The sequence below is a fragment of the Paralichthys olivaceus genome, chromosome 15 (assembly GCF_024713975.1).
Source record: "Paralichthys olivaceus isolate ysfri-2021 chromosome 15, ASM2471397v2, whole genome shotgun sequence".
NCBI classification, from domain to species: domain Eukaryota; kingdom Metazoa; phylum Chordata; class Actinopteri; order Pleuronectiformes; family Paralichthyidae; genus Paralichthys; species Paralichthys olivaceus.
Window position 1 is genome coordinate 509,213 of NC_091107.1, and position 23,464 is coordinate 532,676.

The window sequence follows — 23,464 nt, forward strand, 5'->3', positions numbered from 1 at the left end:
CAGAGTACTTCTACTTCTGATACTCGAAGTACATTTAATGCTGTTAAAATAAAGTGACTAAGTTCAGTGGAAATAAACATCAAGAAAAAAAACTAATCTTTTATTCTACTCAACTTTATTAAAAAATAAACAAAATCATCAGTAAACATGCGAAGTCACGAGAAACAGTGGAACTGATTTTACTTTGAAAAAAAAAAAAAAAAAACTTTGCAAGATGAGTGCAACAAAAATCAATCAACACATTGATCAGTGAAGAGTTTCAGTCCCAACGCTTTGAATCAGGTTTGAATAATGTGATGTTTGATTCTCCACAAATATAAAATGTATTTAAACTCAGAGAATCGGGTTTTGAGTGAAACTCTTCACTGAGGAAACTAATAAAAATAAACCTGTTTGTTGTTTATCACTGTCACACGTTCCATTAACATTCAAACCAAACTGAAAAAGCAGGAATCTACAAAAATAGACGTCAGACATTTTTCACTCCCCACGTCGAGTCGCTTGTTCGACGCCGCCGCTCGTCCACCATCTTTATTCACATATCAACAGACGCTGCTGTCACTTATAAAAACCACATGTTTGAAAAGGAAAAGATTATCTATGAGGCGACGCTTGTTTGGGGTCAGAGGTCAAACGAGTCATTCAGAGTCACATCATCGCGCGATGACGAAGACGCTACTCAAACGTCCCGAGCAGAAATAATTACTGAGTCCGACGCGTTCCCGAAAACAAAGATCGGCTGATCACCTCGTCTTCACTGGTCAGTTTGTTACCATGGTTACAGACGTCTCAAAGTTTCTGTGTTTCTACAGTCGCCAGTCATGTGACCATGATTCACTGATGACATCATCAATGTGTGATCTTGACATGACAAAGTCTCTGCTCTCGTTCTGTGCTCTCATTGGCTGATGATGAGCTGTCGAAGGTACGACTGCGTGAGGCCTCGCAGCTCCTCCAGCGTGTAGTCCTCCGGCATCGGTAGGCGGGTGATGTGTGGAGCCAGCTGGGCGAGCGGGATGCTGAGGGAGTCGGACGCACCGTCGCCCTGCTGCAGACTCAGCACCACACGCAGGATGTTGGAAACACGCTTCGCCATTTCTGCACGGAGGGAGGAGGGACAGAGGAGAAGTCAGAGAAACGACAACACATGTTCCACTGATCCGCTCATGAGGTTCTGCTCTGATGTCATCACCAGGAAGTGATGTCACACAGAGTCAACGACATCATTTCAACTTCAAACTTTCACGTCCTCATGTTCATCTAACTTAAGCCAATCAGGGGGCAGATATGTTTACTTGGAGGGAGGAGCTGCGGACTCTTCTGGACTCCAGCCCCTTTACACCGAATACTTCTGAAGCTCTCACCTGATTGGGCGAGCCGGTCTCTGGCGGTCCTGCACGGCAGGAGTTCGATTCTGCCACAGAGAGACGTCACGTCGGTGTAGAGACGCTCGAGCTCGTAACCAGCGTTTTCCATCTGTTGGCGAAAGCAAAACACAAACATCAACATCGGTACATTTACTCAGTTACTTTGTTAAAGTTACTTTAGTTACTCATTAATGGAGCCTCAGAGTTAGTCAACACTTCCTGCATCTACTTCACAATAAAAGTCTGTCTGTCTTAATTAATTACCTTTAATCTGATATTTGATTTACATCTTTTAATTTATATTTTCATCAGAGAACACACACACACACACACACACACACACACACACACACACACACACACACACACACACACACACACACACACACACACACACACACACACACACACACACACACACACCTGCTGGATGTCCTGCAGAGTCTTAATGACTCTGATGTAGTCCAGGTAAACCCTCCCTGCAGTGTCCCAGTCCTGGATGGTGGTGCTGTGTTCAGGGACCGCCAGCCCCTCCAGGAACTCCAGCAGGTAGTCATGGTTGTCGTTGATGATGCAATCTACAGACAAAACCATAAGCATGTTTAGAAAAACCATTAAAAAGCTCAAAGACTCATTCCGCTCTTTATTTAACTCTGACCTGAAGCCAGATGTTGGATCAGCAGCCGGTGACACTGGTTCCAGTATCCGGCCCGGTACAGATGCAGCGCCTCCTGGTGTCTGTTTGCGTCTCGGTGTGCTCGCGTGGCCTTGGCCTCGTGGATCCACCGTTCTGGGATGAGCAGTCTCTCCGTCAAGAAGCGCTCCCTCCGGACAGACTCGTCAGTCTCCTGCAGGGGGCAGTGGAGGGTCAACATCTCTCTGACGGCTCGTTCCCGCTGACTGAAGATACAGAAAAAAATATCAGGAATTAAAAGTTTTTCTCTTCAGGTACGACGAGGTTCAGGGAAACACGTCTCACTATGTGCTGCTACAACATAACCCATGAAGCTCCTGCAGGAAGAACTGATCAGCTACTGACGATCACGTCTTCAACGTCAGGTGACGCTTCCGTCTTCTGACGGAAACAGGATTTGTGACGCAATTCTTCACAGGAATCAAACAGTCTCATTTTATAAAGGGAACAAACTGAAACTCCTGACATTGTACGGAGGGGAAGACGTACGCGTGGTCGGGGATGTGCAGTAGGATGAAGACGGACATGTGCCAGAGGCCGGCGCTCTCCAGTTGTGCGGCATAGCTGGCGTGGAGGAGTCCCTGGCGTGAGGCGCTCAGGTGGCTGTAGTGCAGCGACTGCAGGACGCCCCACAGGTGCCAGCTCAGACGGTAATCCAGACGCTCCCAGGTGACGGTGAGAGGATCCAGCAGCTGCTGCAGACTGTAGTGTCTGCAGGAGGAAACACAGGAGACTGAGGATGTGAAGGAGCCAAACTCTGGATTTTACACATCAACCAGTGGATTCATGAACTCATGAGTCATCAGGACATGTTTACCTGTCGCTGTAGAGTTTGAGCAGGTGGAAACAGAGGTCGTACAGAGGTCGTTTAGACTCCTCCTCCTCGTCCACGTCCATCTTCTTCTCCTCCTCCTCTTCCACGTCTGTCTTCTCCCCCTCCAGATACGGAGGCAGGGGGGCACAGGCGTACTTCCCCCCCTCACATGAGCCCTGCAGGAGGAACGAAACAATGATCAGTGGGGGGAGGAGCAGAAGTTCTCTGCTTCTTTAAATGTTTGAGATTCAACTTAAATACCAATAAACTGTGACGGCAGCTCACCTGGAAGGCAGCTTCATATTTAGCGAGGGCATCAGCCATGGAGGCAGTCGGAGGAAGCATGAACCAGAGGTGGACAGCCATGCAGCGTTTCCAGTCTAACTGTGAGCAAACGTTCACCACGGAGTCCGACGACTGCCACACCTGCAGGAAACAGGAAACAGCATCAAACACCAGACTGAACGACACGGTGACAGTCCCACAATCAGCAAACGTCTCCATGTCTTCATCCCTTTTCTTCAATCTGTTTCTGTTCTAACAAGATCAAACTCAAAGGTGTCGTACAGGTTTCCCTGCCAGTAGTGTGAAGATGCGAAGTCGTTCCTCTGGTAGGTAGCAGTCGGTCTGCATGCGGTTCCAGTCGGCGAGCTGAAGAGCCAGCAGATCGCGACAGTACTGAGAGCCCAGGGCCTGAGACAGCAGCAGGGACAACCGATGGTCACCTGAAGACAAAGAGCAAAACGGATCTCATGTTGAAACTGAGAATAAAGTTGAAAATGAAAGTTGAGTTAAATGTCTGGTTTCCTCCTCACCTTCCTTCTGTGCGACTCGACACGCCTCACTGATGCGGTTCCCCGTCAGGTAGCTGAAGATGGCCTCCGTGTGGTGACCCTTCCCTGCCAGAGCCACCTCCTCCTCCACCCTGCAGGTGGCGCTACGGGACAGCCAGGCAGAGAATGTCCGCCGTCTCTCCAGCTGCTGCTCATAGTCGCTTGGCGTCTCGATGTCTGGCTCTTGGTCGGCGGGGCCCAACCGGCCCCATAGAGCCTCACACAGGGTCCAGACCTCGGCCCAGTGGCCCAGGAGAGCTGGAGGGAGAGAGGTCAGAGGGTCAAATGTGGAGAAGTGACATCATCAGAACGAGTTCATATACAAAGCAAACAAATCAAACATAGCTCCACTCTTATTTTGAAATTCTGTTAGGACATAAAGTTACGATTGTTCCTCTTACGGTCTGCGTCACCACGCGTGTCGTTCAGCTCCCTGATCCACTTGGCGTATTCGTGCAGCGCTGCCACACCAGTCTGAGGTTGCACCAGAGGGCAGGTGGACGAGTCCGTGGTGCTGATGGTGCTGTGCTCCAGGCAGATCTCCAGGGGGCGCTGCAGCACTGTCGGGCTCTCTTCATCCTCTTCCTCACTGGTCTTCGGCACCTGAGGCTCCAGACCGACCAGCTGCTCCAGCGTAACTTTGTAGGGGCTTTCCACAAGTCTGCAGGTTTCATTTTAATTTAGAGAAAATATAACAAACATCTGTTTTTTGTCTCTCTGTCCATAAATGTATTTGTTTCCTGTCTTACGGTTTGTTCCTGGCAGGTTTTGGCAGGAAGCTGAAGTCGGTCTTGGAGCTCAGGTCTTTGTGGTCGAGGTGTTTAGAGCCCGACGAGCTGAGCCGGTCTCCACAGTGCGCCAGCGTCCAGCCAGGACCCCAACCGACACGAAAGGATCGACCCTTAAACAGCCCGACGTCCATCAGCAAACCTCCCTGTGAAACGACACCACTCATCACTAGCGTCACGCAAAGTCTCTTATTTCTCAGTGTCACCACTGGAGGGCAGTAATGTGTCAAGTGACGCTGCAGCAATGTTTCTCTAAAGAACGTCTTGAACAAAGAAACCACAATTTACACAACACACTCAGTGAACAAAGACGGACGACGTGACTGCTGATAAAAGTGAAACACCCCCTGGTGGCTGGCTGCATAAAGTCTGACAGGCTCACCAACACATTGCCCCCCGCCTACATTTTCTAAATAAATATAAATGAAATTGCTGACAACAGGCAGAGTGCCGGACAGGGTGTGACCCTCGGTCGTCAGTCATGTCGTTCAAGACTCATATGACAGGAAGTCGTGTAGTGTGAACTTCACATTCATAAAACACACCAACCTTCCCCAAAGTGACCGACTCTTTGAGAGGGACAGGGCCACCCAGGCGCCGCACGCCAACCGTCCTGATCGACGGCTCTGGAGTTTGAGGGGGCAATAGGAAGGAGGGGCCCTGTGCTGCCCAGTGTAATGAGCGGGGGGTGTCGCCCAACGTCAGGGACGCCCTGGACAGAAGAGGCTGAGGAGAGTCTGAGAGCTGAGAGAGGAGGCCGGAGGTAAAACGAGCCTGAAGAAGACCACCCACTGAGAGAGAAGGAGGGAGATTAACGTTGTTTTACCATCATGAAATAAAAATATGCTGTTAATCAAGAAGTTGATCAGGACCAGACAGTTTGGTACCAGAGGTTCGGGTCTGAGCTCCCGGCAGAACGATGCGAGGGGACGAGACGTCAGTGGAAACTTTCATCACTCCACGGTCCGGAAACAACTCACTGTCCTCCTCATCCTCGGCAAACAGAGACGCCTTCATGATCTGCAGAAAGAACGAGACGAAGCTCCACGTTTTATTCTGGCGACAGCCTGGTGACGTGATGTACTTCCTGTCTGTGGACTCTACCTGGAGCGTGTGCGGGTTGATGCCCAGCGTCGATGCGATGTGGCTGGACGCAGATATTCCATCAAGCTCAGCAGAGGTCAAACCTCCGAGCTTCCCGCATGTCGTGTCTGTCTCCCCGGGCAGGTCGCTGTCCTCCTGCCCTCCCAGCAGGCTCTCTGTCGGGAAACTCTGGGTGATGTCGGCCATGTCACTGTCCAGCTCCGCCAAGCCACTGGGAAGATCCACGACAGTGGACTGAAGAAACAAAGAGGCAAACATCGATTATTGATCATGATCGGTTCAGACTCATGGCTCCTGTGAGTGTGACGGAGGGTTCGTGGATAAATCACTGAACAATGAACCCAATTAAACCAGTGAGAGGGTCGAGGTCTTCCTCTGAAATTAAATAAACTGAACTGGAAAAGTTTAAGTTTTAAGAACATTTGACGACAAACCTTCATCAGATCGTCATCATGATTTAAAACCACAGAGACGTTTGTTGTTCTTCAAACAAACTTCACAGACCAAAGATTCAAAATCTATTTCATTCACTTTATTTACTGTTGCATAAAAAACAGTTTGTCACACGTGTTGAAGCAGGTTTGAGTTTCCAGCCGAAGATGTGCGACCTTTACAAAATCATTTCAAATCACGAGGAGCTCAATTTATACATCAGAATAAAAACGTCAAAGATTCTCAGTTTTGTTCATTTTCCGTACTGCTGTGTTTGTGTTTTCATGACGATCTGTTCCTCAGCTGGAGGACGTCACATCTGTAAATCTACAGAGAACATCTGCACTAATGAGCCACACGTCTTCTTTGTTTACACTTCATGAATTTATCTGGAAACCAGGATTTCCTAATATCACACAACAACTTTCCAGGTCCAAGGACTGAACATGTCAGTTTCAGACCAGCTTTTACTGCGTCTGTAACGATTCTCAGAGACAGAAATCGCAGTCCAAACATCTGCGGCTTTATTTCGTTTCTTCCAAATGTTGATGATTTAATGAAACACAGGATTTTCACTCCCGCATTTTCTTACGCACCCACTAGACCCCCCTCAAAACTGAGATTCGTTACACCCCTAGCTGTGAAGCTTTAAGAGGGAAGAGGCCTAAATGTCTTTGTTACAGAGACGATAGTAAAAATAATCTATAATTTATATTTAGTATTAAATATTTTGTCTGTTTTTACTCAAATGTTTTAAGGATTTCAAGGAGCCCTGAAATAACAAAAAACTGTTGTTTCCTGCTCAGTGACTTGACGTCGTGTTTTCAAACTGATTAACATCATTAACTCAACATAACATTTATTTATAGCATCAAATCCACAAAATGCATTTTATATGTGAAGCTGATCAAAGGCTTGTTGCTTGTGACCTCAAATGAACCCGACACTAACTCTCTGACAAGAATTAAAGACTAAATAAAGATGTATGACAGGACAACTCCCGTCGTCATCACCACAAGATGGCAGCGCACATGTCCAAGACATTTTAGCTTCATGACTGTACGACGGGTGGAAGGCGTAACAAAAAAACCTCCAGAGAACATCTGATTCTGATTAAAAACAGTTTTAGTGAAATGTTCCTTTAATCACAGCGGATGATGAGGATAAAGGATGAAGAGTGTGGATGGGCGCAGGCTGCTCTACCTGAGCCTGTGGCGCCACCTGATGTTGGGAGGGGGGAAGCGGCTGTTGCAGCTTGGAGGGAGGAAGTGGCATCATGGTCTTCAACTTCTTGGGGTCGGTTTTCAGAGGTACGTCGTCCTCCTCGTCAGAATCCTGGAGGCCGTACTTCGAGAAGTGGGCCACCTGACAGAGAGAGGAGGGGGAGGAGTCTGTTACACCTGAGGATCACCTGAATGATGTCACAGCAGTCGCTGTGATTATGATGACCGGATTCATTTAAATTTGTTAAATGTTTTCAAGCTCGTGAATCCGAACCCTGTGGACGGAGACAGAGTCACTGACCTCGAACACCCAGGACCCCGTCTCAGTTCTGTACTCCAGGAAACGTGCTCCCTGTTTGCGCGAGGCTTTCTCCAGCCGACCCTCGTAGTTCATGTCGGATAGACGCTCAGGGCTCCTGATCTGAGTGCAGGTCGTCTTGTCATTTGGCCAAACGCCGTCCAGGGTCACCTCTGCTCGTCTACGCGCAGAGAGACGACATGAGATTAGGACATGAGCTAAATGACCCCCTTCCCCCTTAGACACCATCCCACACAGAAGGATTTTAGACTTGCCTGTTAAGCCCCTCCCCCTCAGGCGGCTTGTTTTTGTCATCCGGGTACACAATGACCTCCTTGCGTCGGAAGTGGACGATCTCGTCAAGGTTCAGCCCACTCACATTCACCTCGCCCGGGAAGAAGATGGAGCCATAACCTGTGAGGGCCAATCAGCTGAGTGGTGAGACACCAGGTCAATAAGAGACCACATGATACAAGTTTGAGACGTGTTGACGTCACATTAAATCAAACACTGACATGACGTGATTTTAACTTCAGCTGAGACGAGCTCAGTTCATTAACTTTACCTTTCCTGCCGATAGTAAAGTTTTCCACCGAACACTCTCCGTGTTCATCCGTCATCTCAGCCAGATCCTTCATGGAGGGGATGGTGTAATAACCCACACGGTTGAGGACGATGCCTGAAAGACAGAAAACAGAATCTGATTCTGTCTGAGAGAAGTCACAGAGTCATTTTCTACAGACTTCTGTAGAAACTACCGGAGGAGTCGTCCCCTCTTGTAGTCTGTGCTTCGTCTAACCTGCTGGATGAGGGGACTGTTGTATTTCTTGCTGCTCTTCCTCCCTTTCCTCCTGCAGAGACTCCTCCCCCAGAGATGCCAGCACGTCATCACTGCTCAGCTAAGTACACATATGAACGCACAGACACACACGTTATAATTGAACTGTCAACACAATGAACACGTTATGCACCTGGGACTGTAGAATACAAAGTGAAAGAAACTGTACTTTGTTGTTCTTGTGTCTGAATCAACACAAACTGCAGTTATTGGTTTGAAATGTGAAAAACAGGCTCTGATGCGTTTGTAATGATAATGTGTACGTTTCCACCGACACTGGCGATATGAGGAAACAGGGAGGCTGCTGACCTCCAGGCCGTTCCTCGCCGCTTTGTGCATGTTCAGGTCACTGATGGTGTCTTGCAGGCTGGTCTGGGCGCGACCCTGTGGGATGGGCTTGGCGATGGGGTTAACGTAGAACTGGGTGACCTCTGGGTCATCGTCTGCCTGGATGCTAGAGCCCCCAAGCTCCCTCAGCTCCTCCTCCTCTTCCATGAGGCTGCAGACGGAGAACAACAGGAGATTAAATACAAAACAAAATTAAATCGCAAGCATCGGAACTACCTGCTGTCATTGTTGTGCACATCTAAACCGACAGATTGTTTCAGACTGTGTGTTTGTGTGTGTGTTGACACCTGTGTCCGTTCTGTGGATACTCCGGGGGTGAAGCGAGGTCGTCTGTCTCCGTCTCCGCCTGGCTGCTGTACTGACTGCTGTTCAGGTTCTTCAACACAAGTTTCTTTATGCTCTTCCTGTGGACAACACACAAAGGTTTGTACTGAGGCACCACGCTGATCTAAGCTCCTGCAGGTTCCCTGTGTTTGTCACCGGTAATGACAACATTTTCACGTGTTACCATGGCGACGGTACAGGCTGCTGGGTACCTGGGCACGAAGGCTCCGTTGGTGAGCGAGGGCTCGTCATCATCGAGGCCGTCGAAGAGTTGCGACTTGGAGGAGCCGGATGACGACAGCGCTTTGGGGCGAACCCTGGTCGCAGGACGAGGAGTCAGCTTGTAGTGGGTGGGCGTGGTCAGAGCCTTCTGGGCAGTGGGATTGGTTGGTTTCAGACGCTGTGAAAAGACAGAGGAGATGATGTGAATGAAAGAAATCCTCAGAGCAACAAAAGAGAAGCAGCTTCTGCAACTTTAGAACAGACTCACCTCCTCTTTCTTCTTCGGGTCGGACAGTGGGTTTCTGAACAGCGGCGAGTCTCCGTACGGCGAATACGCCAGAACGCTGAGCTGCTGCTGCAGCATGGCCTGCTGGGCCGCTGCTGCGCTTGGATCAGTCAGCGCTGGAGAAAAGAAGAAAAAAAAATACATGACCATCGCCAATGACCAAAGAATTCACTATTAACTCACTAACACCAAAGTAAACGTCAGTGTGTCGATAGTCTGTCTCACCGACTGGTTGCTGCGGAGCTCCGAATCCCATCGCACTGGTTCCACTGTTGAATCCTGTCGTTCCGAATGTTCCCATGGTTCCAAGAGTGGTTCCCAGTTTGTTCTGGTTGTTTCCGAACAGAGACGTCTGTCCTGGCCCCACTGCTGAACACACACAGATGTGTTTTAATATGTTTGTGAGGACAGACTCTTCAGTCTGTAACCTGCACTTTGTTTCAAGATAAATAATAAAAGTAGTAAAATTGTGTTATAAAGAAAAAAGAATCTGAAATGTTTTTCATGAATAAACAAAGATTTCTAAATACAGAAAGATCAAGTAAATATAAATGAACTCTCAATAAGTTATTATTATAGATGTTTTAGTTTTGAGAGCTGCTCCTCTCCTGCCACCTCATATTCCCTGCACATAACGAAGCATAATGCGACATCACTAACTTACAACACGATGATGTAGAAGAGTTCTTGAGAATGAATGTTCTAAATACTATGGTTTTTATTTTAGAACGATTTAAAGATGATCTTGAACAATCTCTCAGGGTCTGTTTTAAGTTAATGACATGATATTTTATTACATATTGTGTAAATCTTTTTTCTTTGCTCAGTTTCATGTTGACTTCATGGTTTGTGTCTGACCTGCTCCAAAGCTGGTTCCCAGTCCGGTGCCCAGTCCACCAGTGGCCGGTTTGTTTCCGAACAGACTCCCTGCAGCAGGATTCGCTCCGAAACCTGCACCAACAAACAATAGTGACAGTTGACTGGGGCTGTTGCCATGGTTACCTTCAGATGCATTTCAAATGTTTTTTACTTTGCTTCACTAACCGAAGGTAGAGGTGTTGGTTCCGGTTCCAAGCGTGAGCGCCGGCTTGTTCCCAAAGAGTCCAGTGCCGGTGCCGAAGGACGGAGCACTAGTGGTGGTGGTGCCAAACCCGGCCGTCTTATTACCGAATAAAGTCTGCTGTGGGAGACAAGACACAATATTTAAATTATTAACTGTTTTATTAACAGTTTTTCATCCTGTGAGACTTTGTTATATTGAAGTTTTACTTTGTTTAACTACTTTATTGACAGTTCAACAGAAACTGTTGATTATGACCCAGACAAACAAACGTGTGTTATGTCTGTTTCTGTTCTGACACTGAGAATAATCCCTGGTTTACTTTGTACCTGTGTGCCAACGTTTCCGAACCCAGTGTTGGTTGGTCCAAACAGCCCAGTGCCAGCCCCGAAGCCTGTGGCGGTGCTGGTCTGAGCGGTGCCGAACAACCCACCCGACTGAGACGCTGCCGTGTTCCCAAACAAACCCTGCGGGGCGAGAGAGACGCGTCAGACATCCTCACTCAGACAGAACAGTTTGAACAGTTTGAACGTGAAGCAACAGCTGATGCTTGACATTTCTAATTATTACTTTATTTGCTTTTTTTCATCCTTCTCATTTCTTTGCCACACAGGTTTTTATTGTTTTTTTTATTTCACTAGATGACTGTTTAGACATTTAAATGTTGGTGAGAGAAGCTGCATAGAGAAACAAAATGACTCACCATGGTGCTGGTGTTGGCCTGTCCCATGGTGTTGGTGTTCCCGAAGGAGAAGCCGGTGTTTGGCGCGGTGGTCGTCTGACCGAACGGCTTGAAGAGGCTGCCGGCTGGTTGCTGTGTCGGCTGAGTGAAAAGGCCGCCTGTGGTTGCACCAAACCCGCTGGGTGCTGCTGAAGAGACGACAAACACACACAGCATCATTTCACTTGCTCTAATTAACACTTTAATCATTTCTACTACTAAAACAGAAGCAGAGAAGAAGAGTCCACATCACTGTGGTGAGATTCAGCTTCTGTTGGCATCACTCACCTGCTCCGAAGGTGCTTTTAGTCTGTCCGAAGGAGAAGCTGGTGTTAGGGGCTGTGGAGCCAAACAGGCCAGTGGTGGCACTGGATGTGGCCGCAGTCGAACTGAACAAGCTGCCTGTCGGTGCAGCCATCTGATTGGTCGGTCCTTTCCTGCCGGCCTGGTAATCCTCCAGTCTCAACTCCTGCAGAGAAACAGGAGAGAGACAACAAATCAGATGAGGGATATTCAGCTGCAACATGAAACTTCACCTCTAGATATTTTCTTCATTCAAGTTTTTTTATTTGGTTGCATTTGTATTTTCTTTTATGGTTAAAATGTAAAATATCAAACCTCAATTATACTTTTTGTGTTACGAACATAATATATATATATATATATATATATATATATATATATATATATATAAATATATATATGTGTGTGTCAGACAGTATTCCTCTGAACCCTGCCTGATTATTAACAATGACGTTCGGACAAATCAAATCTGTCTAAACTTTGATTGTGTGAATATTTTTTAACCCTAACGTGCAAACGATGAACATGTGACTCACGTCTGTGTGTCGACCGTCAGACTCACCTCCAGGGATTTGTTCTCGTACTCCTTCATGGCTGTGATGCACTGGTGTTTGGTGTTGATGCTCGTGGTCACACCAGCTTTCACCATCGTGTCGCTTCCTGTTGGAGGCTGAATGGGAACAAAGAAAAGATCTGTTCACGCTCTGTTCACTCTTTTAAAACAAAAAACAGAGATTGTAAACCGTTAAACTTTTTTTTCATTGTGAGGAAATCAACATCATTCTTAAGATCCTGGAAATGTTTGTCCATCATCTATACATTTTTTACCCCCATTCATTCTGGATTATCTCACAAAGTCTTTTCTTGTTTTTCCAATGTGAACACAAAGGATTAAGTTTGTGGAATAAACCAGAGATACAGGAGCAGAGCACGTTCCTTGTTGTCACATCTGATTTACTCACATTGAATTTCACGGTTGTTCCCGGCTGCTGTGTTGCGGAGAACCCAGAGCCTCCGAACAGAGAGTTCGCTCCACCGAAAGGGTTTGAGGCAGTGTTGGTGGAGCCGAAGAGCCCACCGCTGCTGGTGCTCGTCCCAAAGCCTGGAGGACAGAAGAGGAGCCAGATAAATCAAAATGTCAAGTGGACACTTAACCTGACTGCTGTTCTCTGATGTCTTGTTTTATCAGCAGAATTTTGTATATGCAACATTTCAAGCAGGAAGATGCTGTATTTATGTGACAGTCTGTGAAATGACTTTTAAAGCTGCATGAATTTGTTTATCTCTGTTGTATTTTTTTCTTTTTGGTTTCTGAATTTCAGCAGTTTTATCAGTGATGAACCAAAATGTTGTTTTGGTCCACGACAACACCAGGAGCAGGTTGTCATGATGATCTCATCTGATTAAATCACCCCTTAAAAGGTGTGAATTGTTCACCACAGCAGTGACTCACTTCCAAAAGATGTGGGTTTGTTGGCACTGAAGGCATTATTCTGCTGGGAGAAGAGTCCACTGCTGGTGCCTGTTCCTGTGTTGCCAAACAAGCTGGTAGACGTGCCGCTCGCTGCACCGAAGCCGAAGCCGGTGCTGGTGGAGGAAGTTGCTGGTTGACTGAACGTACTGGATCCAAACAGACCGCCTAGAGAAGAGAGACAGGAGCAGGTTAAACTTATTTTGACGTTGTTAGAAGAAGTTCAACACAACGTTTCAGTGTATATTTGCAGCTCGACTCAGTTGAGTTTAACTCAGTTCAGATCAGATGACTGAGAATCATCAGATATGTTTCAAAGAGGCAACAGAAATCTCTTTAAATAAAAAATATTGACTAAAACGTGGAGAAAATGAGACAAGAGCAGACAAACCAGGTTTATTCTGTGTGGCACCAAACAGTCCTCCAGTGTTGGTAGTCGCCCCGAACGTAGAAGCCCCAAATCCTCCTGTCGCCCCAAAGCCTGTGTCTGCAGATAAACAGTTCACGTGACACTGAGTGACGCTTTAAATCACCGCAAATAAAAACAGAAGCTTTCTCACGCTGTTCCAACAGTTAGAGCTAAGAGTTAAATTCACATCACCATAACTTGGGTTTGTTCTTTTTTTGTTTGTGAATCAGACTGAAATAAAACCTCCACCTCCGTTAATCCCACATTTATATATATATATATATAAATATCTATATGAGTACAGTTATTCAGACAATTATCTGATTATATCTATCAGCAACGTGTCTTTTTGGTTTGGTCGATTTGGTGTCTTTACTACCTTTGCTCAACAGCTTCAAGTGGAACCACATTTAAATCGTCTGTGAGAACGTGCTCCACCTAAGGCTGTGGGTTGGAATTAAATCAAGTTAATAGAAATAAACTTACTTTGTTGTCCAAAGGTGGACGAGTTGCCAAATCCCCCTGTCCCTCCACCGAAGGGAGTCCCGAATGACTTGTTGAACATCTTGCCCGGTTAACAGAACGGCATAAGTCTTCTGCCTGGAGACAAACATGAACTTTATAAACAGCAGAACTTCTGCATGAACGCCTCCTGTTTATACTGAGCAATAATATCACTCGTGAAAAAAATGACTTATCTGTCAACTGTAATCTGTGTCGCTGAATAGAACGAATCAGAATCATATAACGTTTTTAAGACACTAACTCTGGGTTAAATTGCGTCTGCACATGTTCCTGAAGTGTTCCTGAAGTGTTCTGCAGGTTCTGTATGTGAGAACAAATGTCTGAGTCAGTGTCTCTGGACATTTAACTTTTCCTGCTTCTAGTAATAAGTCTGTAAAATTAGTCCATGTGAGAAAACAGCAGGAAAATGTAGCGAGTGTTTAAAATAAAAAACTGACAAAGACATTTCAGAACACAATGAAGTACTTTAGGAGCCATTTGACTATTGATTTAATAAGTTATCTTAATGCTTTGTTTATGTTTCCCTGAGCTCTTGTGCCCTCTGCAGGTCAAAGGCCATAAACAGGAGAGTGACCTGGTGCAGGTGTGGCACCAGCTTCTTGACCTTGCTGTTTGAGTGTGTGCTTGCTTTAGTTTGCTGAGGATAGAACTCACTGCTGCTTTGTACACTTTAAGCTTTTTTGCCTCGATTTATTTATTTTACGAAACTACAAGTCTTCACATTCATTTATCAATAAACCAACCATTGGAATTTACCTGGACCTCTTTGGATCTCCCTTCATTCAAATCAACAAGCGTCAAAGAACCCCCAGTCAACACCTTTTCTAGATAGATGGTCACTTGAAGTACAAACCATACTTTTGTTTCGCTATAAACATAATGAGACAGAGAAAATCTGATAAAGTCAATCATCTCACTGCAGCTTTCACTTTTAAATAAACGAGTCTTTAAGGAATCAGATAATATTCAAGCTCTGAACAATGTTTTATGTTGTCTGGATCAAATAAACCTCAGTCAGCTGCTTCACAAACGTCAACACGTACAATGTTTGTACTGAAGAAGAAGTAACACGGAAATATTGCGTCAAGTACTAAATCCTCACGTGTGAACTAGTGAATGTGTTAATAACTCGGCTCAGGTTCCAGGAGAAGTTCGGCTCCTCGGAGCTGAGCAGTAACCGCAGTGAACAACTGTTAGCGGACTCCACGTGTGGCTGACCGGGCAGCGTCACCAGAGAGCCGTCCATCCAAACACACGTAACAGCAGCAGATCATTTCCGCTCCTGCTAACAACACACGAGCTCCGTAACCCAACTCACACCCGAGTCTCCAGTAACACAACCTCTCCTGACTCACACACAGCAAACATGTATGTATGTATATACACACACACACACACAGTAAACATGTATGGATACACACACACACAGTAAACATGTATGTATATACACACTGAGCCTATTATCGGACACTCACCGCTCCGACACTGTTCAAAGTTACCCGCTGTCAGGCTAACGTTAGCCACCTAGCTCAGCCGCTAGCTGCCCAGCACAGCTCTGTGGACGCTCCGGACCCGGACAGGTGAACACCGTCAGGCGCTTCCTCTCACTTTTACCTCCAACGGGGAAATTAACGCTGTTTCTGCGCTGAAACTTCAAACACTGACGCGTTTTAACGAAACATCGGAAACATCCGAAGCTTCGCGTCGACGAGGGAAAACCGTCTGCGCACTGTCTGACGTCACACCCCTTCTTCTTTTACGTTTTCCGGCCGCTGGTGTCCACTGAGACTCACTGCTGCCCCCTACTGGATTTCACAGCGTCTGACAACTCTGATCACTCCTTTATTTTATAAACTCTATAATATTTTAATATTGTATTAATATCTTAATTTGTTTTGGAACAAAATCAAAAAGTACAAAACACGAACAAGGTTAAAAATACTAAACTAAAAGATTTTATATACAAATATTCATCAAAATGAACAAGTAGTCTCCTTCTTGCTTCTCACTTCTCTGACAACTCATTCTCAAAATGTCAAAAGCTCCGTAATTTAAAACAGGACGATGAACATTTAAATATTTCTCATTCCATGTATTTCATTACAGAGATGATGATGCATACATGTTTCAAAACAGGATTACATGGAAGCCAGGGGTGGGGCGCGGCCCAAGATAACACTATGCAGGTCCAGATCAGATCATTTACATTTATCAAGGATTGTTTTTCACTTTCTTTAACAATACGAGATAAGGAGTTCAACATTTTCACAGATTTCTCTGAGAATAATTCATTGATCTGGATGAAAAAATATGGCATGTACTATTTATCTGTGTGTAATCTGGTGGTGAGCTGGTGGAGACAAGCTAATGCTTGGATTCATTACACTAAGGACTGAGTGTGTTTTATTTATTTTGGCTGCATCTAATTCACATAAGACTCAGCCTCAAGATTTCAGAGTAAAATGTTACCTGGACCAATAGGAAGAAAAAAATCACTGACATTTGTAAGTGGTGGAGATGAATGAGTGTAGAGGGATAAGACATTTGTATATACAGTCTATGGATAAAACACAGTGTTGGTAGATAAATGTGGCGGAGAAGAGAATGGGTGGGTTTGGGTCAGTATGTCCCTGCCCTCCAGGGGGAGACACCTCGGGTGTGAACTTTATAATAATCCAGTTTTAGCAACTCAAACTTACAGTAAAGGGACTGGAAACATGTGACACTAAGAGGACCAAAATAAAATGCTCTGAATGAATTTTATATGAAATCATTTTAATTCATGTTGTTGTGATGCCACAGCTTTTCTTTACAGAAAAAAACTCAAACTTTCCTGGAGGAACAGAAGAAGGCAGAAGTTTGACATAATGAGACAATGATGCAACTTGAATTATATCCTTTTGAAATGTTTATAATGAAGTAAACACTTAGGATCAGGGTCATATCTGAACCACCCCCCCATTCTCCATTATTCTTCCTCTCTCATCACATCCCAGCTCCCTTCATCCTCCCTTTTTCCTCCTGAACTCATCTCTTCCTTTTTTCAGTGCACGCCTCCACCTATTCTCATTCAATCACAGGACAATTTTCTGTCCGAACCCAACTGAGCCAGAGAGAAATCTGACTCTGATGTTTCCCACAAATACAGACAGGAAAACCAAGTGGCCCGGCCAGCGTGTCTGAACCCACCTGAACCAAATGTCACCTTTAAATGACAGATTGCTGGAGCCTGATCATCAGTGAAACATCTTTTACACAGTCAATCATCATTTTGACAGGATTCTATTCACTAAAGAAAAAGAGACACTGATGAGACTCAGACTTTTGCCTGCACCTTATATTAAAGTCAAATGCTGGAAATGTTGGCATATGACAAACAGCACGAGTTCAACAAACCGACAGAGGTAAAGTCAACACGTGTGTCAGGGTGAGACCTCAGGTTTGAGTTTCAGTCGACAGCACAGATGGTGCAAGAGCACGGGTCTGATGGTCTGATCTCTGAGCCCGTAGATGAAAGAACTCAGACACCTGGGGAGCATGATGATGAACACATAGAAAGTATTCAGGATGATCAAAAGTATTGACCTGGTCACAATCCTTGCAATGGTTCCGACGATAGAGTTGTGTATAGTAGATAAGAGACTGAGGCCCAGCTGCACCAGATGCAGCAGCAGCGTGTTACGAGCTTTACGAACCGAAGCTTTGTCTGTGGACGCTGACCTCGCTGCCACCATCACACCAATGTAGGAGCACGTGATCACTACAGTCGCTGAGAGAAACACAAAACAAGTGTAGGCTTTGTCATAATCATCGGACAGAGGCCCGAGAAACATGACAAGAGTTCCACAAAAGTCATTCATCTGCAGAGTGTCCAGGTCCTCAAACGGGAAATCTAACAGCAACAGAACTCGGACGAGGACGTTCAGTGAACAAATGGCCAAAACCACAACGATGGCCACTGCTGTGTTTGTGATGGTGATGATGGTGGCGTGTCGCAGTGGGTGGCAAATTGCTACGTATCTCTCCAGCGACATCACCACCAGAGTGAGAGGAGACACTTCATTGGTGAAATTAGTGAGCATGACCAGAACACCACACACAGGATACGTCAGCCGTGTTCTACAGGCAGACAGAAGGTACATCAACTGGCTCAGGGTCATCTGCAGGGTGTCTGCAACAAGGAGGTTAAACAGGAGAATGTAACGAGAGGACTCACGAAACACTGCTTTACTCCTCAGGGTGAACAACATGGTGATGTTAATAAAGAAGAATATGCAGCAGGGCACAGTGGTCACAGTGGCCAGCATCACTCTCTCCAGAAACACCACTCCAGTGGTGATGTTGGCTTGAGCAGTACGGGACATCTCAGAGAAGCATTTACGACATGAGACACCAGAACCTGTGGACGTAACTGGAAAACAACAGCACAATAAATCTCTTCATCTGTCCCCTGTATTAAGAGAAGAGTGGGAAAAACACAAAGAGGCTTGTAGAGTTGCATCCAAAACCCCAAAGCATTCACATCGTCCCCGTGCAGATCATTAGCAGGTCAGTGTTCGTCTCTGAACGTGTCCCCACCGTCTGTATATCAGCTTCATGTTGACTTCACATGACTCTGACATGTGACCACATGGTGCACTGTTCATTCAGACGCTCAAATGAAGTGGTAGTAAACAAGAGATGCTATGAGACTCTAATAATATAATACAATAACAATAATAACAACAATAATCATAATTACCAAGGATATTAATAATATTTACATTAGTATTAATAATAACAATACTATTATTATGAAAGCTCCAGTGTGTAAGATTTAGGTGAAAGTTTCTATCGGCAGAAATCTTATGTAGAATAATCCTCATGATGTTTTCACGAGTTCGTTTCATATAAATTGTATGAATTGTAGTTTTCTTTACCCCAGAAAAGACCCTTTATATTTAAATATTTTATATGTAAATACTTTATATGTAAATACTTTATATGTAAATACTTTATATTTAAATACTTTATATTTACATGGAGGGGACCCTCTCTACGGAGGCCGCCATGTTTTTTACATTAGTCCAGACTGAACAAACTAAAACCTTTTGAGTTTTTATGACGACTGAAGCTGCCACAGGTTCTTCTTCATATTTGGAAGGAGAGGGGGAGGGGAGGGGTGTTCAGCTGCAACATGACACTTCACCACTAGATGTCACTAAATTCTACACACTGAACCTTTAATAATGATAATTATCAATTATATAAATAATATTACCACTATAATTAATAATAACAATATTCATAGTATTATTATTGTCATTATCATCATCATTATTATTATTATTATTATTATTATAAGTGCTCATTTGAATTTTGAATATTTGGATGTAAGTTTTGTTTTCTTCCTTTTACTTTGTTTCCTCGTGTGATTTGAACTTTTCAGGGACGTGCAAGTTGAAAACTGTTGCAATGATCTGAATATACGATCTGTATTCTTTATGAATTCCTGCAGCATCTATATCAATTTGAATTCAAATACAATCAACAACCAAATTTGATAATGTTTGCAAAATGTTTTCTTATCAATCGTTCATAAGCAGTTAAAGGAATAAGACGATGACAGTGTGTGACATTAGGGGACGTTAGGTGAGATTAGATCATGGTTGCATTTGGCTGCCATGAATAATTATAATAATATCTATTTACTGAGCATTTTGGAACTTCAGATAACAAAGTGCTTTACAAGGAAACAGTAAGAAAAGTTGTCATTACAATTAAAAGAAAATTTATATGCTTTTTTTTACATACAGGAAGTTACTTCGTCCGCTGACCTGATCTCTGAAGACAGATCATTCCAGAATCTTGAGGCCTCAACTGCAAACTGTCCCCTTTAGTTCTCTGCAGGGTGTCTGAGAAAAGATAACAGGCCTCCTGGTGAGTCAGACACTCAAAGGTCAGATATAGAAGATGAAGAGAGGCCTTGAAAAGTGAAACCTTAAAATCAGTCCTGTGTGGAGTCAGTGTAAAGAGGCTCAGACTGGAGCGACGTGGTCACGACTCTCGGTTCAAAAGCAGCAGAGTTCTATCGAGCGTTCAGTCGATCAGTGTCTGTGTTGTAGTCAGTAAAAGAGAATCCAGGCGAGGTGATGAGGTGAATGTTTGATGAGCTCAGTGTCTTTAACAGTTAGGACAGATTTCCACGAAAGTTAATTCAAGCTCTCTTCACATCCGGCTGTCCACTTTTTAACATAACAAATAATAACTGGAGATGAGATCACTCTGACATCTGTGTAAGATGATTTATATTATATATATATAATATACATTTATATTAAACATATATATATATAAACCTGTTTTCAGGACACTTCCACTTGTCTCTTTCATTATTACAATCACAGAGTCCTGCAAAGTGGACGAGACAATCAAAACATATATACAACATAACTCACTCAAGTAGGATTTGGTTTTATTTATACTGGCTGTTATTGTGGTTGTATAAAGTAACAAGGTACATTACATTACATGATTATTTGTGTGGCTGCTCAGTTGTGTGAAGGTTCATATCACACAGACACACAGTGGTAAACCTTCAGCTGCTGGTGACACAGGAAATAAAGTCCAAGCTAGTTTTAGTCACAGTGTTTATCTGAGGCATAAAAACAGCAAATGAAGCCCTGAGACTTTACAAGGCTGAGACTTTAACTTTGTCTGGAATGACTGAGACTTTCATCCGACAGCAGAGATAGAACAGGAGAGCAGGTCTGATGGTCTGATCTCTGATGCCATAAATGAGAGAACTCAGACATCTGGGGAAAATGAAAATGCAAACATAAAACACATTTTGCAGACGCACAAATACTAATCTCTTTACACTTCTGGAAACAGCTATGACGATTGGGTTGTAGATGGTGGAGGAGAGACTGAGGCCCAGCTGCACCAGATGCAGCAGCAGCGTGTTACGAGTTTTACGAACCGAAGCTTTGTCTGTGGACGCTGACCTCGCTGCCACCATCACACCAATGTAGGAGCACGTGATCACTACAGTCGCTGAGAGAAACACAAAACAAGTGTAGGCTTTGTCATAATCATCGGACAGAGGCCCGATCAACATAGCTATGTCCGAGCAAAAGTCATTCATCTGCAGAGTGTCCAGGTCCTCAAACGGGAAATCTAACAGCAACAGAACTCGGACGAGGACGTTCAGTGAACTAACGGCCCAAACCACAACGATGGCCACTGCTGTGTTTGTGATGGTGATGATGGTGGCGTGTCGCAGTGGGTGGCACACAGCTACGTATCTCTCAAGAGACATCACCAATAGCGTGAGAGGAGACACTTCATTGGTGAGTCTAGCAAGCATGTTGAGAACACCACACACAGGAAACGTCAGCCGTGTTCTACAGACAGCGATTATATACAGTAACTGGCTCAGGGTCATCTGCAGGGTATCGGCAAAAAGGAGGTTAAACAGGAGAACGTAACGAGAGGACTCACGAAACACTGCTTTACTCCTCAGGGTGAACAACATGGTGGTGTTAATGAAGAAGAATATGCAGCAGGGCACAGTGGTCACAGTGGAGAACAGCAGTCTCTCCAGTAAACCCTGATACTGCGCTCCAGCTGTGCCATTGGTCATAGACAGATTTGCACTCAACATTTTAGTAACGTACAGACATGAGCTTCTTAAAGTAAACCAAGCAGTGACACAGATCTCTTCTTGCTCCTATTCCCACAACAACAAAGATCGTCTGTCGGCCCAGACGCCTGAACAGGGTCGAGGCTTCGCTTGTTTCCATGTGAGCAGAGCTCGTCTGCAGGGTCCTCCTGTCCTCGCTCTGCATATAATCGCTCTACTCGCATCACGTGACACCGTCACACAACTGGCTGACGTCTCTTCACTGGATAATCACACCACTATTCTCCCCCCCCCTGGTCATGTGATTTACAGAACATCTATCTCCTTGATGAAATTACAGGGGGGCATTAACTTCGATTGTTTCTTTACTTGTTTTACGTTTGTCTTTCAGACGTACAAAGAACATGTCCATGTCCAACATTAGTTCATAACTACAAGGACATCCAGTCTGTCCTCAAGGTCTGCGCGCCGATGACTTTAAATAAAGATGGACGACAAACATGTGGATCAACACTGATGTTTGTTTGTTCATGTTTCTGATCAGTTTGGCTTCGATTTGTTATTTGATGATATAAAAACGTGTTCAGACGTCATGATTGACAGCTGACAAGACTGACTGAGCGTGTTTCAGCTCCACTGCACAGACAAGACGTCACGTATCTTTATACAGTCATTGATGTACGGCACTAAAACGACTGGTGTGTGAAGAAAAGCTCTCATTTCTCTGGGTGGGCTGTCAGAGGCATCACAAAGTTATTCTACAGGTAATATATACTAACATCCAGCAGCCAATCACTTTGTGTGTCTTCTGGAACAGGTCGCACTGACAAGTAGCCTTTACGTTGATGCATAGCATAGCATAGCATAGCATAGCATAGCATAGCATAGTCTCAGAGATCAATGCAGCAAACTGCCACAGGCTGGAGCTGAGCCCCGGGTCTCTGCAGGTTGAGGCACTGGCTCTACCAGGTCAGCTACACGCCCTTACCTGCTTTTTAAACCTGGCAACGTCAGCGTCCTGACATCCTGACAGACAGAGACGTCCTGACAGACAGAGACGTCCAACAGAAAGAGATGTCCTGACAGAGACGTCCTGACAGACAGAGACGTCCTGACAGACAGAGACGTCCTGTCAGATAGAGACGTCCAACAGAAAGAGATGTCCTGACAGAGACGTCCTGACAGACAGAGACGTCCAACAGAAAGAGATGTCCTGACAGAGATGTCCTGACAGAGACGTCCTGTCAGATAGAGACGTCCAACAGAAAGAGATGTCCTGACAGAGATGTCCTGACAGAGATGTCCTGACAGAGACGTCCTGACAGACAGAGACGTCCTGACAGAGACGTCCTGACAGAGACGTCCTGACAGACAGAGACGTCCTATCAGATAGAGACGTCCTGACAGAGACGTCCTGACAGAGACGTCCTGACAGACAGAGACGTCCTATCAGATAGAGACGTCCTGACAGAAAGCCACGCTGCCATCAAAGATGTCATTTAACTTCCTTCAGCTAAATTCAAACAAAACAGAAATAATAATCTTCGGTCCTGATCAGCGAGCAGACAAACTTCTACCATTTCTCTGTGGCCAATATAAAAACAACAGCTAAACATCTTGGTGTCACGTTCGATTCCAAACTGAATTTTAAAACACACGTTAATGAAATCTTTCAATTCTTCCACCTACGGAATATTTCCTAACTTAGATCAGTTCTCTCTCCGTGACTTAGAAAAGCTCATTCCTTTTTCTTTTCCCGTCTGGACTATTGTAATGTACT

General features: G+C 44.9%; 3 protein-coding genes across 9 annotated transcripts; all 3 read right to left on the reverse strand.

The window, feature by feature from the left end:
* Positions 1-98: 98 nt before the first annotated feature.
* nup98 (nucleoporin 98 and 96 precursor) lies at positions 99-15,818 on the reverse strand. Of its 7 annotated transcripts, none has more exons than XM_069539390.1 (35): positions 15,536-15,818; positions 14,022-14,135; positions 13,518-13,613; positions 13,109-13,294; positions 12,618-12,757; positions 12,218-12,325; positions 11,641-11,821; positions 11,335-11,501; positions 10,961-11,098; positions 10,616-10,751; positions 10,430-10,522; positions 9,797-9,940; positions 9,554-9,687; positions 9,276-9,463; positions 9,027-9,143; positions 8,701-8,890; positions 8,353-8,452; positions 8,119-8,232; positions 7,829-7,967; positions 7,557-7,734; positions 7,236-7,397; positions 5,601-5,834; positions 5,384-5,516; positions 5,046-5,287; positions 4,458-4,642; positions 4,110-4,369; positions 3,691-3,966; positions 3,443-3,600; positions 3,161-3,301; positions 2,879-3,051; positions 2,551-2,772; positions 2,026-2,267; positions 1,791-1,945; positions 1,365-1,476; positions 99-1,098 (listed from the first exon to the last, which is right to left on the reverse strand). In XM_069539390.1, exons 2-35 carry the CDS (start codon positions 14,098-14,100, stop codon positions 899-901), a joined length of 5,523 nt encoding a protein of 1,840 aa, XP_069395491.1. In that variant the 5' UTR covers positions 14,101-14,135; positions 15,536-15,818; the 3' UTR covers positions 99-898. The 7 variants fall into 7 exon arrangements, with proteins under 7 accessions (XP_069395491.1, XP_069395497.1, XP_069395496.1 ...); XM_069539396.1 differs by having other exon boundaries at positions 10,616-10,748; positions 11,335-11,498; positions 15,536-15,814; XM_069539395.1 differs by having other exon boundaries at positions 9,797-9,937; positions 11,335-11,498; positions 15,536-15,814.
* Positions 15,819-16,158: 340 nt separating this feature from the next.
* LOC138413835 (odorant receptor 131-2-like) lies at positions 16,159-18,619 on the reverse strand. The gene has a single exon (XM_069539972.1). The coding sequence runs from the start codon at positions 18,422-18,424 to the stop codon at positions 17,483-17,485; it is 942 nt and encodes a 313-aa protein (XP_069396073.1). The 5' UTR covers positions 18,425-18,619; the 3' UTR covers positions 16,159-17,482.
* A 373-nt stretch (positions 18,620-18,992) lies between these two features.
* LOC109644281 (odorant receptor 131-2-like) lies at positions 18,993-22,215 on the reverse strand. Its single transcript, XM_020109637.2, has one exon. It carries the CDS (start codon positions 21,703-21,705, stop codon positions 20,731-20,733), a length of 975 nt encoding a protein of 324 aa, XP_019965196.2. The 5' UTR covers positions 21,706-22,215; the 3' UTR covers positions 18,993-20,730.
* Positions 22,216-23,464: the final 1,249 nt, after the last annotated feature.

Coding starts and splice junctions, on each gene's coding strand:
- nup98 (XM_069539390.1), bottom strand. CDS start 14,100: ATGTTCAACAAGTCATTCGGGACTCCCTTCGGTGGAGGGACAGGGGGA. Junction 9,941..10,429: donor GGGAACCAGCTTTGGAGCAG/GTCAGACACAAA, acceptor GTGTGTGTTCAG/CAGTGGGGCCAGGACAGACG. Junction 8,891..9,026: donor TATCCACAGAACGGACACAG/GTGTCAACACAC, acceptor CTCCGTCTGCAG/CCTCATGGAAGAGGAGGAGG.
- LOC138413835 (XM_069539972.1), bottom strand. CDS start 18,424: ATGTCCCGTACTGCTCAAGCCAACATCACCACTGGAGTGGTGTTTCTG.
- LOC109644281 (XM_020109637.2), bottom strand. CDS start 21,705: ATGTTGAGTGCAAATCTGTCTATGACCAATGGCACAGCTGGAGCGCAG.